Here is a 13,387-nt window from a genome sequence, read left to right on the forward strand (position 1 = left end):
ATTGTAAAAAAAAAAAAAATAAAATAAAAGAATAGACAAGTTGTCTTTGGAAATAAAACAATGATTGAAGAGCCTGAAAAAAAAAATCTACTCTGGATTATTTCTGATGTCATTTCATCCAGCATCAACACACTGAAACTAAATTTAAATTAAACTATAGCTGTGGATACACACTGAGGTGTAACATGAATATAAAGGAAACCTCCACGTAATACTCATTTAAAAATGAGGTTTTTATAAACCTGCACACAGTAATCACTGTAGTGTCAACTGTTAAAACGAAGATCTTGATGTAAAATAGTCAGATTTGAAATGTCACAGCAGAAAATGAACATCAGGACGAGGTGTTCTTCAAGGCGAGAAGCAGCACGCTAGGATCGGCCCACAAGTGTCTGGTGGCGGTGGATTCAATCAACAAGGAGGAAAGATCAAACTACCGGGATTCAGTTACGCTTCTTCTGTCGCCCTCCGACTTCCTCCTCCGTCTCTGGAAGACACTGGAACCCAATGAGCATCGCTACGATGGAGAAACCTGGAAAAACACATCGTTTTTTATTTTTTTTTTAATTCAACAATCGTGATGTGTTTCACAAGAAAGTCCACAGTTAAAACCAAACATTTAGATTATGTAAGGATTAGTAATGTAACCTCGTATCGGTCTATACTCACTGGCCACAATGAGAGGTGCCATGACGCCAATGGTCAGTGGTGCAGTTTTGTAGATGAAGGCTTCAGACAAAAAGTGTCCCAACGCCAGCACAAACGTCCACAGGGTGATGTGATAGAGCCTGCAGCAGCCAGAACAAGAGCACGTGACTAACGTGGACTAACCAACAGAAACAAAGAGCAGGAAGTGAGAAGCTGCCTCACGTTCGATTCTGGATATCAATGGCACACGCGCAGCGGATGATCGATGACAGCAGCGTCCAGATGCCAAAGGTTCGAGCTTGGAGACCGTTCACTGGGGAGATGGAAGGAAACGGACACCTCATAAATAAAACGAAGGAATATCATGATAAGAGTCATCATTATTTTCAGAATGAGATTTTGGTGAGAAATCTGAGGAGGGTTAAACCTGCTTTAACGTATTTTATCTGCCAAGATTTGGAGCTAAACCGTTCGAAGGAATAATAATCAGTGAACTGTATGTGTTGGACAGTGTTAAAGAAACTGCAGCACATTATGTAAATGAGAATTTAAGGTGTCAAAAATGTTTTATTTACCTTGTGATATTTTTAAAACATATAATTTTTTGTTGTTTTTATACTTACAATTGGCAAATCGAGTAGGGCTCTGATTTTTTTTTTTTTTTTTTAAAAGACTTGTTCACTGAAGTTATTGATTACTACTTTGCTCACCAAACCCTGGCGTGCCCGTGTACAGCTTCTCGGACAGGAAGCTGTGGTCTCTGAAACTCTGCACGGTGTTTCCCATCGCGATGACGGACACCATCAACAACCAGCTCCGCAGGACGTTCATAAAGCGACTCATCTCGTCTGTGGGCGAGACGCACCTGCCGGAGAGGGTAGAAGTCAAGGACAAAATATCATATAATAATACCTCGATATTATTAACAGATGTCTTTTGCGTAATCTCTTGTCCAAAACATGACGTGGAGACCCATCTTTCATCATCCATAACTAATATGACATTGCGGGCTGACGTCGCAATAGCCTGTTGCAGTATAGATGCATTTACCTGGAGGAGTCTATCGACCTGATAAAAATAAATAAATAATGTAATACTACATGCAAAACAATAAAGTGGGACTAAGGCCAGCTGTGTATTGTGTTATATTACCGATGGTAAATCCTTCAATGTTCGCCCGCGGGGTTAACCAATAAGAGAGCTTAAAAAAATGACTCCATTTAGTCGTACCATTATCGCGATTGGTCCGTTCGAGCGTCGAGGTCCCGCCCATTTTCCTTCTCGAACCAATAGGAATCAAGCAAACCAGAGTTAACTGAACCTTGTACGAACAAAGAGTAGATGTGAAGCGAGAGTGTATCGGACCTGACTTGTCAAATCCGCACAAAATGTTTTTACTTTGCTCCCATATAGAGACACTGACTGGAGCGGGTTTGATTTATAACCCTGTTTAGTAACAGTACCAGTAACATAAATCGAGCTGTATTTGCAATTGTAGTCTAATTTTAACGTGTTCATTACAGAATCTAAATAGACACGTTAGAAATGATCCTCTCGCACTATTTAACAACTCTTTTCTGGACCGTTTTTTTTTTTTTTTTGACGGTTACAGCTCTTGTCCTTACCGATAGGTTCAAATTTGGTCACGTGGACCAAGTATTGCCAGCGAGTGCGCATGCTCCTCGCTTTGTTGCTACTCAGTTGTTGTAGTTACCAGGAAGATTAACCGCGATGATCAACTCGGCCCCGGCGATACGAGCTAGTCAGCTAGCTGGCTGTTAGCGGGGCTCCATAGAAATAACAGGCGAGTTTGGAACCGGTGTGTTTATGTTCGTCGTTATAAAAGACCTAAAAACTTAATTGGGCTTTGCATACAAACAATAACCTCAGTCCTACTTAGCTAACGCGAGCTGAGCGGCGCCTGCGTTTAGTCTTGTTGTTTCACGCGATGCTTTCATCAGCTGACTGTTTGTTTACAGTTTGTAAACAGTCCCGAGCTCGTCACTGACTCTCGGTTTTTGTTTTGTTGTTGTTGTTGTTGTTGCTCTCGCATGGTGCCAGATGCCATGGTGAAACCTAGTCGCTTGATCCCAGGGAGATTTCACCGGGCAGCTCGCCCTCTCTCGCTGTAGCGATGCCGGCCGTTACCCGGGACAAAGAGGACCCGGAGTCCTCCTCCGAGGACGACCAGGAGTAAGTACGAGTTCACAGCTGTTCGCGCAACAAAAAAACGCTCCTCTGTTGCTACGATCTGCTCCAGAAACAAGACTGTCAAAAGGTCAGCGGCATGAAAACACGCCCGGACATCGTCTCCTCACCGACGTGAATCGTGCCATCTGCCTCCACTTCTGCGCATGCGCGTGCATTGGATAACACATTCAAATGCAGAGAGAAGAGTGACGTCAGTGTCTTTTAATGAACTCTGGTTTGTTTTTGTTATCAGACACCAGCATGACAATCACAAAAGCCATTTTCTTATCTTTTTTTTTTTTTTAGTATTCACATCCATTTAATATCTGTTGTTTTATTATATGTTTACATGATTCATTAACCTGTCTTGTATTATATTTGTTGCAGATTTAATTTTTTTCTGTCTTTCAAAACATCCTTGTTTCTTAATGTTTTGTTCTTTATATAACTATAACGCAGAGTTACGAACTGTGGAGCGGAGTAGGATGTTGCTCACAGTCCCTGCAGGCCTTCTTTAAGTGTCATGCTTCACAAGATTTGCCTCTTAATACATAATTAATATGCCACCGTGGTGAACTAAAAACCAATGTTGTAGTTTTTTTTTTTTACATCTGGACATTATTCATTGTATTTGTAATGTAATCTTTGCAGGATTACAGAAGATCTCCTGGGCTTTGTTTAATAATTCACACCAAGATACGTTTAGACGAAATAAAAACCTTCGGGCGTCTTTCCTTCTGCATAATTGATGAAAAGTTTTGAATGAGAGAGGAGAGCATCGAGCCCTCGGTCATAGATCCACCAGTTGGCCTTTGCTTTTCCAAATAATTCCCTCTTAAGCCATACTTAGTTATACCTTCCCGAGTGCTGCGGCTGCATCAGGCTTCATCCACTAAATCAGGTTGGATTGCTAAGAATGAGGGTTTAACCTCGAGGTGACCGGGGCAGCGTGACCTTCCTCTTCATTCATCCCGAGCAGTCGATAGCGTGCTAACTTACGTACTAACTGACTGTGATGTCAGACAGCGTTGAACGGACTGCAGAGTGGAACATTGCAGGCAAATCAATGACATGCCCTCATTCAGACAAACCCATGTGTGCAGTAGGAAACTTATTATGGCGAAAGACAACAGCAGAGGGCCTTTAACTTTTCTTTTTTTTTTTCCTCTCTTTTTTTTGCTTGACAATGTCACACCTCACATGTAGTGTAGTGGACGGAAATGTCATTAAGGCTTAACAAATGTGGACAGATGAGAGTAATGTTCAGTTTGTTTGTTTTAATTTCAATATCTTCATGAATTCAGTTCGTGTCAGAGCGAGATCTTGAAAAAATGTCTGTAAATTAAAAGATCGTACTTTATATCACAGCAAATATCACAATATCTACAGGTTGAGTAGTATCTCAGTATTCTTGATGGCGCTTAATGTTCGTAATAAACAAGGAGCTTAAATACCTGGACCCCCCCCCCCCTCTTTATCACCGCAGGTCATACCTGATTGACTCCTACTCCATCATCGTGCTCCCTTATCTTATTTCCACCCCCCTGATAAGCGGGCTGTGTCTGGTACTCGGAGAAGGTGTTTGTTAGCGCAGGACGTGGGTTTGTTATTGCCCAGCACCTCGTGAAACTGTGTGTGGTTCTGCCTTTATCTGTCCGACTGACATAAACACCATGTCAGGACACATTCCCGGTGTAAGCTGCCCATATACAGAACGCATCACCCTGGAATGACGTTTTTAGGCAGTGAAATTCATCCCAAAGTAAATTTCTATGACACTGTTACTGGGATTTTGTTTTTATTCTGTGTACATGTTGATTATTATTGAGGTTCATTAATTCGTTTTCTCACCAGAGACCATCCTTGCATCGCCTGGAGCGGCCTTAGCAGGACCATCCCTGTTCTTTTGTTTCTCCCTGAAGCTGCTGTTTCCAAAGATGGAAATATCTGCTGTGTTGGAGGTACACTTCAATAATGACTATGACAACAGCAGTAATCATATAATTAACATGTGGAGCGTCAAAGAAGTTGGGTACTAAGAATATTTTCTTTTTATTTGGCTAGAACGATATAATTTGGCCTTCAAGATTGTGCGCACGGAGAGCCGCCTGGTACGAGGAATACTCACCAATCATGGGTTCCAAGAGGTAATGTTCCCCTTTAAATCATACAAATTCAAAAGATTGTGGTTTTTTTTTCTCTCCAGCATATTCAGTTTCTATGCACATATGTAGAATAACAGACGCTACTTCACGTCTGTTGTTTTCCCTTTGACTGCTAATGCCGATGTCAAAGCCCGGGAATGCACCCATGGAAAGAAAATAAAATGATCTCAAGAGCATTAATCCCGTTTCACGAGGGCGCACAATCTCCATTATTGCTCTCTCCCGGCCGTTACAATTAATTCCCTTTTTATTTCATTTCAATGCTTCTTGACTTCTGCTAACCATCATCAAAGGCAGGCGAGTATCTGCCGCAGCCTCGACAGGGCCAAACTTTAATAAGCCTTTATTGCAAACATCTGGCTCTCCTCTGGATGCCGACAGGACGGTCATGTGAATTCTGCCTCCTAACGAATTGCTGGAATAGAACATAAAATAACATGACAGTGATGGAAATCTGCGAGTTGACCTTCCTGTTGAGATACTTTCAGGCTGTAGTCCTTCAGGTTTGTGATGGACATCAGCGTGTAATGCGTCTGCTGGGCTGTGTGAACTTGACAGAGCTCGTTCAGCAAAAACGTCAACGGCTACACCTGTTTTTAGACTTTTTAAGTTGATATCTTTGCGTAGGCGTTTTCTTCAGGGTTCCCATATGTCAGGGGAATTTCAAAAACTCTTTTCAAGACAGGAAAAGTCAGGACATTTTTTTTTTTTTTTTTTTTTTTTGGACCAAGTCACGGAATATCAGGGAATTTTGTTTTGCATGGTTAAATTTTAGTTGTCATTCAGCAAAATCTGAGGCATGTTAACAGAAATGTTGCTGTTTCTTGTCTGCTCAGCACAAAGGTAGCCTGTTCATTATAGGTCATGGGATTATGGAAGTTTAGACTGTGTAAGTCAGGGAATTTGACATTTGACTTAGAGTGGGAACCCTGTTTATTGATTTTATTTGTGCTGAATCCAAATCACTTGATCCGGTCTGTCAGTTGAAGTCAATCCGCGTTGTTGTGTTTTTTTTTTTGTTTTTTTTTGTAGGTTCACCCAAACAGCAATGACTTCAACCTCATGTGGACGGGATCTCACCTCAAGCCTTACATACTACGCAGCCTTCAAGACTTCCAGAAGGTCAACCACTTTCCCAGGTACAACCGAGAGATCAAATACTTGCCACTGTTTTCTGTATTATAAATATCACCACTGATCCGTTCTAAGCCCCTCAGTTCAGGCCCTGTGTTTGTTGGCTTCTGCTGCAACAAGCGTTTGGTTTGGACCGGTGCCTCTCCGAAGCCTGAAATGAATCACCCTGTCAGGCAGGGGGGCGTTCGGTTGCCGTTATGTACTCGTACATTTGTTCTGTCGGTGTCAAAGAGGAGCGCAGCGCTCGAACATTTTAAACTGGAGGCTCTGCTCTTCGCCAGGTCGTATGAATTGACGCGCAAAGACCGTCTCTATAAAAACATCCAGCGAATGCAGCAGACTCACGGCTTCAAAAACTTCCACATCGTTCCTCAGACCTTCGTCCTTCCCTCCGAGTACCAGGAATTCTGCAGTAAGAGACGCCCACCTGCTGCTGTCGGTCTAAGCAGAGCTGTACTTATGATATGTGTACAGTCGTTGCCCGTTAATGTACATTATTAATCACTGCAAATATCAGACTTTCTTCCTGTCTGAGTTTCCTCTCCTCTTCCTCATTCTCAGATTGTTTTGCCAAGGACAAAGGCCCGTGGATAATTAAACCCGTGGCATCTTCAAGAGGGCGGGGCATCTACTTGGTCAGCAATGTGAGTCTGTTGAGAGTTTTCACTCTTTTGGCTTCTGAACCTTTTAAAAATGAACGATTTCCACGTCCACTGGTTTATGTCCTCAGTGTAAAAGTTAAGAATAAACCTTGAAGCTCAAACATAACTTTGAGTAGCGATATAACATTTTTGCTTCTCTTACCTTGTGTGTGACCTCTCAGTTTTGCTGTGGACACAGTGGGGGGGTCTCGACCCCAGGTTTGGGAAGCACTGCTCTAACACCCCTTTCAGAATAAAATGAACCTGTGTTTGAGGTTGCAGTGAATGGACTCTGTGTTTCCACAGACAGGGAAATTTATTCACTCAAAAACTGTCTTTTTTTGGGGGTTGCTGTTTTATAAAGCTGCTTTGCCTCATTGCAGGTAAAACAGCACAAAGCATGAGAAACTGAAACAACACATTTCCTTTCTTTGTCTACGAGTACATGCACAGAAGCTAAAAAAAACCTAAAAATTTAAATGATATGCAAGTGGAGGTTTATACCAAGACTGAGGTTAGCATAGCATAGGTTTGCACTGGAAACAGAGAAAACGGCTCATCTTTATGCTAAGCTAAGCTAAACAATAATAACGACAGTGTCAATCAGCTTTTTTGTTTGTGTGTCAAAAAAAAAATCTTTCTAATTCGTGTGTTAGCACAGATTCACATTAATGGAAAATGGGAGTTAGCTGTAAGCATACTGACATAAAAAGTTACTGTGTGAACTCCAACAGTCACTTGGCCAGATGTTTTCTGTGTGTGTGTGTGTGTGTGTGTGTGTGTGTGTGTGTGTGTGTGTGTGTGTGTGTGTGTGTGTGTGTGTGATACAGCTGTCTTCGAAATAAGTATCAAGCAAGCATTAATAAGCTTCGGGGAGTAAATCACACACTTCCAAGGGCCCTGGGTCTTGGAGGAGCTCAACAAGGTTCTCACTCTTGGAAAACAGATGCACGATTCCTCTTCTTCTCAGGCATTTTTATGAAACAGTGGAAAGAATGTCAGAGCGATATTTTGGAGAGAAGAAAGAAATACGTTCATATTTTTTGGGTTGGATTTTCTCTGAACTGTGGCCAGCACTGAGGTTACTCCGCCCCCCCTCCCCCTCTTCCTCCCTTCCTCCCTCCCTCCCCGTGTCTTCTCAACTTCGCCACCTGCAACACATTTCAACCTCATAAATGACCCATCTCCCACCAGCAGATTGTGTTTTTATAGGCTGTTATTGAAGGTTGACCTTCTGTGGCCAGCGTCACTGAAACTTTTTCTTCATTTTATTATTCTTTGATGTTTATGGTTAAGTGCAGTGTCATGCAAGCTGTTTGGAAATGAGTAATAATACAATAATAATAATGATGCCACTCTTTATGAATTAAGTAGGGACATTATAGCTTTAACATATGATAAAACGCTGCCTGTATCTTTTTTTTCATTGTGTCTTCATCATATTGTCTCTTATTTGCTCTGTTTTTCATCTCTAGCCAAATCAGATTTCAATGGATGAAAACATCCTGGTGTCCCGCTATATTAATAACCCGCTGTTGATTGACGGTGAGTTGCTACAGATACTGTTATGCTTTGTATGTAAATCATACTTGGACTCATTTACACTGATTTTCCCTAATTATTTTTTTTTTTTTTGTAGAGTTCAAGTTCGATGTCCGTTTGTACGTGTTGGTGACATCATACGATCCACTCCTCATCTATGTGTATGAGGAGGGCCTGGCCAGGTAAGTGTGTGTAGGCTTTTGAATGATTAATGCTCAGTGATCACTTATAGGCGACACGAAGGAACTCCCAATGCTGCTGTGTTACAGTTTAGGTTTGTTTTCTGGTTTAACTTCTATCGAAATAAGATATATATAACATAAAGTCGTGCAGTTTTAGGTTCCTCCATCATTTAAATAGAAAATCTAAAATTAGAAGTAGGCCTGTCTCATCTTATTTGATATATCATACTAAGAAATTCAGGGCAACCTGGTAAAAAACAAGCATCCCTGTTTAACTGTGGTGAAGTCCTGTAGGCGATGCTTTATGTCACACAGGGACGATTTTAAGACCATAGTATGAATATTTTTTCAGAAACTCTTCTGACATTTTGTTTGTTGGTAGTCTATGTTGAGGAAACTGTACATATGGAGGCAAACTGACCCCAGTTCTCATATTTTTCTTCTCTCACAAGTTATATCTGTTGACACAAGTGCCTTCTCTTTCTCTTTCTGAAATACAAGTTGTTTACATCATCTACCACAAAATGTAATTATAAAGCAATTACCTACATTTCTACGTGTGTAAAAATATATTTAAAATCAACAAGTTCATGCTTTACTCAAAGGTGTTAAAATAACTATTGGAACCAGATAAAGAAACACAGGTGGCCTTTCTTCCTCATTTTACTCCTTGTTCAACCAAACTACAAAGAAGAACTACAAAGAGATGTAAAATTCCTCTGGATGCCATAAATGCTGAATGCTTAGATGGATGTCGGGGTTGTATCAGGACTGAACGGTGTTTCCAGCTGTTTTACATGAGAGCACTGAAGGTGTGGTGTGGATTAGAGGAGAGAGGGTTTATGAGCATTGCTATATACGTGACATATGTGTATGTACAGTCATTAGTAGATCTTTATAAGCACAGTGTACTGTATCATTTCTGTACCACTTACTGGAGTTTGAATTGGTATGTTTTGGTGTTACTCTGAAAATGAGCTACACAAGAGATGACAAAAATAAAGTGCATACCATATTCCTGTTACTTAACAAATAATCCAAATAAGGCTGAGAGAAACTGGAAAAACTATTTGTTCCTCTTGTGAAGCAGCATTTATTTGTGTTGTAGTAGATTTAATTGGTTTTGAGATGAACTATGATGTGTTTTATTAATTTCTTTGCATTTTGGAGGGGAAATGTTAAGAGTAAATTTAGTAAAGACCATTGAACAATTGTCCACACATGTACCTTCCACATGGGATTGTGAAGTGTATGTAATGTGCTGTTTTTTTTTTATCATGATCATTTAAGCTCTGTGTCTTAATAATTTTGGGACATTTTTTTAGTGATCTGCTCATAAATCCATCATAAACCTCCCGAGACACATCGGCTGGTGTTCGTTCAGTGCCCAGAAGAGGGCAGCCTGAACTTTCCAGACTAACTGCTGTGCAGCGTGTGCTGTGTCGGGGACTCTGAAACAAAGCGCTCCATTGTTTCAGCTTTAGGATGTGCTAATCAAATGTAGCTGATTGTGTCATTGCTGAAATATCATCTTTTATGATGACTTTACAGTTGTTGCACTATATTTATTGTGTCTGGGTGTTCAGAGCCAGAATAATTTATGAAACCAACTAGAGGCTATCATCAGACACAGGGAGGTCAGGAGATGGTAGATGATTTATAGAATGACTGGCTCTGATAGAGGTATGTGCTCTCGCTGGAAACACAGTGCCACTGCCCCTCTATTTGCTGGCTTCATTATCAAGTGTGAGCAATAAATCATGGCCAAATCCCGAATCCCCACTTTTATCTCCTGACATTCCTTTGCTTGTGTTGGTATTCAGGTACATGGTGCGTGCCAAGGAATTCTCATTATTGCACATGTGGCATCCACTCCTCTCGAACACTGCCAGGAACGAATCGCTCCTCAGAGTGCCCCTGTTATTCAGTCAAGTGTCAGCATTATGAATGTGGACGTTATGGCACATAGATATGTAGTAAAACTGTTGGATGATGGGTATATCGATTTCTTTTCTTGCATAAACAAACGCCGCTTGTCCACAGATTTGCCACAGTCAAGTATGACCGGACTTCAAAGAGCATCAAGAACACATTCATGCATCTCACCAACTACAGCGTGAACAAAAAGAGCAGTGATTATGTCAGGTGAGCCTCGTCACCGACCAGCATACATCCAACGTGTGGTGCTGTTACGGGAAAGCCCACTGACTCATCCATTTATTACAGCTCCACTGTTTGAAGTGCATTTCTTCCTTTTCAGCTGCGATGACCCTGAAGTTGAGGATTATGGGAACAAATGGAGTATGAGTGCAGTGTTGAGGTATTTGAAGCAGGAGGGAAAGGACACCACATGTGAGTCAAGCCTTCACCTTCTTTTTTTATTTTGTCATCCATGCAAAGATGATAGAACATTTCACTTCTCAACCTCTGCTTGATTTTTATCTGTGAAAGAGTCAGTTTTTATAAAATCTTACAAAGTATTTTATACACAGGGCCACATTAAGGGAAAAAAAAAATGTAGGACGTTTTTTTGAAATTTTTCTTTTAAGAAAAAAGTTGAAATGTCTAGAATCGAGTGGAAAAGTCGAGAAAAATGTAGAAATGTTAAGAATGAAGTTGAAATGTCAGGAATACAGTTGCACCTCTTCAGACACACTCTGGCAGCTGGCATGACATTCAGTCACTCTGCTGGCTTGATCTGATAGTGGAGGATCTTTATTCACAACATTTCAACTTTTTTCTTGAAAGCCATAAAAAATTTAATAAAATCTTCCTCCTCTCATTTTCTTGACGTGGCCCTAATACTCCGTCGTACTTTTCAGAGGACCTTTCCTTCCAGTTCCCCATGTTTTACACATGAGACATATTTGATCTGAAGTATGACAAATGTTTACCGCATGTTTCCCATGGGGCAAAATACATGTTTCACATGTGCACAATCACGTGTCATGTTGTCACGTGTTTTTGCACATGTGAAATTCATATGGTTTGTCCAGTGATGGTTCATAGTTATAAAGAAAAAAAAAAGATAGGATGTCCTTTCTGTTTTGTCTGTTCCAGTGCTGATGAGACAAGTGGAGGACCTCATCATCAAAGCTGTGCTGAGTGCTGAGCTGCAGATAGGCACCGCCTGCAAGACATTTGTTCCTCACAAGACAAATTGCTTTGGTAATCATTTCATGTTCTTTTTAATATATATTTTTAACCACAGTTATTACAATCTAGTCCACCACCCACATCCTTTGATAGAACCATAAGCCGGTTGGGGCACTTGCACAGGGCCAGTGTGAATGTGAAGGGCATCGGTACAAATTATTCAGGACAACAAAGTGAAACTCTCCAGAACTGTTTTTGCTCACAGTGCAGAAACACACACACACACTTCGTCATAAACATTATCACACCCCTCACGTTTCCTTTCAGTTTCACATTCATTGTCCGGCGGTTCCTCCATGCTATTTGTCCTCTGAGCCATGCTGAGCTGGTAGACAGTCATTCCTCAATGTGGAGCCTTCCTGCTTGTTGCTGCCCTCTGACTGGCTGCCGGGTCGCGGAGGGCCTGTTGACTGAAGCAGGAATTTGCTTCCTCTCCTCTGTTGCCATTCAGGTCCGCCTGATTTAGGCTGACTGTTTTCTTGGCTAGTCTTGCCCAGAGCAGCGGGCTCGTGTGAACTCCATTTTGGAGCCATTACCCATGTTAGTGTTGGCACTAATTGTATGCGCTTGTTTCTCCGTGTCTGGCAGTGTTTCTGAGATTTTGGGGTTTGAAAGCGAGCACGCTGGCCTAGCCTCCATCAGCACCACTGCCTCTCTTTCACCCTCTTTTCCTTTTCTCTTGCTGGTTGTGTTTGTTTATAATTCTCCCTCTCCTGCTCACACTCTCTTTCACCTCTTGCATATTCAAAAAATAAAGGGCTTTGCAGTTGTTGCCAGGCTTCTCTAGACGTAATAGACCCCCGATTGGTGGTTGTTTGGGCTGCAGTAGGCGCGTAGCAGCATGGACTCACCGGCAGACATTCGCCTGCATAAAGATGCTATCTGCACCCTGAGCATCACCGCCAGGTTGGGAAACCGCATGAACCCCGGGTGTGAATGTTGACCATGCAGGTATTTACAGGGAAATGTGGCTTACCAAGTCTCAACCTGGCTCTCATACACACCTAACAGACATGCATAAACAACCAGATGACACATATCTTTGATGTCAGAGAGAAAAACACGAATGGAAAAACAAGTTTGCTACTATTTTCATTCATTATTTCTTTCAGGTGTGCCTGTATGTAAAATATTTGTTCATACACATCCTTGTATCTGTGTCACAAATGTCCAAGTCTTAGCATGTGTCAACAGATATAGAAACACATATTATTTTAGTTTTCCCTTTTTTTCTTCATGCTCTAATCTGAAATTAATAAAAAACCTGAAACATCCTTCAGCTTTAAGACTATTAAAGGGTGTTTTACATCCGTGTTGGTTGAGCAGTGTAGAAACTGAATCCCATTTAATGCTCAGGCCGATAAAACAAAAGCAATTAGGTTGTGCACCTTTGACGAGGACACATAATACAGCGCGGTCTGCCGTGAACATGCCCATTATCTTACCTCAGCCGTATCAGTTTACTGTTGACTTCAGTGTAATTTTGTTGTCTTCAGATGGCCCCAAGCAACTTAATTACGCCATTCATACTCTGTCTTTGGGATTAGGTTTCCAAAGACAGACACTGACAGTTCCAGAGGACCACCCTCATCCTCTTTCTGGTGATCTGTATCTACCGGTGTGGTCATATTGCATGCAAACTCCCTCTCAGTGTGTGAGTACGGTATGAATGCGGGGACCAGCATGTAGGAACCAGTGGAAAGCATTCCTTTTACAAACATATGTGTCT

The 13,387-nt window shown here is 41.4% G+C and overlaps 2 protein-coding genes across 9 annotated transcripts in view; one reads left to right on the plus strand and one right to left on the minus strand.

Moving 5' to 3' along the window:
* Positions 1-13: 13 nt before the first annotated feature.
* Positions 14-2,984, minus strand: erg28 (ergosterol biosynthesis 28 homolog). 5 transcript variants are annotated; one of them, XM_069718581.1, is made up of 5 exons: positions 2,967-2,984; positions 1,359-1,513; positions 871-961; positions 670-788; positions 14-532 (listed from the first exon to the last, which is right to left on the minus strand). In XM_069718581.1, the coding sequence occupies exons 2-5, from the start codon at positions 1,489-1,491 to the stop codon at positions 444-446; spliced, it is 432 nt and encodes a 143-aa protein (XP_069574682.1). In that variant the 5' UTR covers positions 1,492-1,513; positions 2,967-2,984; the 3' UTR covers positions 14-443. The 5 variants fall into 5 exon arrangements, with proteins under 5 accessions (XP_069574682.1, XP_069574680.1, XP_069574683.1 ...); XM_069718579.1 differs by lacking the exon at positions 2,967-2,984 and adding an exon at positions 2,274-2,344; XM_069718582.1 differs by lacking the exon at positions 2,967-2,984 and adding an exon at positions 1,879-2,016.
* The window catches only part of ttll5 (tubulin tyrosine ligase-like family, member 5), a 45,814-nt gene continuing 35,182 nt past the window's right edge, over positions 2,756-13,387 (plus strand). For all 4 annotated transcript variants that reach the window (XM_069718567.1, XM_069718568.1, XM_069718569.1 and 1 more), the window contains exons 1-11: positions 2,756-2,841; positions 4,693-4,799; positions 4,903-4,985; positions 6,036-6,142; positions 6,419-6,549; positions 6,699-6,781; positions 8,254-8,323; positions 8,418-8,502; positions 10,546-10,647; positions 10,763-10,854; positions 11,563-11,670. In XM_069718567.1, coding sequence (XP_069574668.1) covers positions 2,783-2,841; positions 4,693-4,799; positions 4,903-4,985; positions 6,036-6,142; positions 6,419-6,549; positions 6,699-6,781; positions 8,254-8,323; positions 8,418-8,502; positions 10,546-10,647; positions 10,763-10,854; positions 11,563-11,670 — 1,027 coding nt within the window. In that variant the 5' untranslated portion in view covers positions 2,756-2,782. The remainder of the gene's footprint in view (positions 2,842-4,692; positions 4,800-4,902; positions 4,986-6,035; positions 6,143-6,418; positions 6,550-6,698; positions 6,782-8,253; positions 8,324-8,417; positions 8,503-10,545; positions 10,648-10,762; positions 10,855-11,562; positions 11,671-13,387) is intronic.

This window comes from Brachyistius frenatus, unplaced genomic scaffold (assembly GCF_029030835.1).
Source record: "Brachyistius frenatus isolate BFR_SWC_R1_liver_20210118 unplaced genomic scaffold, ASM2903083v1 Contig_193, whole genome shotgun sequence".
Classification (NCBI taxonomy): Eukaryota; Metazoa; Chordata; class Actinopteri; family Embiotocidae; genus Brachyistius; species Brachyistius frenatus.

Coding starts and splice junctions, on each gene's coding strand:
- erg28 (XM_069718577.1), bottom strand. CDS start 1,638: ATGGATGATGAAAGATGGGTCTCCACGTCATGTTTTGGACAAGAGATT. Junction 789..870: donor ATTGATATCCAGAATCGAAC/GTGAGGCAGCTT, acceptor TGGCTGCTGCAG/GCTCTATCACATCACCCTGT. Junction 533..669: donor GGCACCTCTCATTGTGGCCA/GTGAGTATAGAC, acceptor GTGTTTTTCCAG/GTTTCTCCATCGTAGCGATG.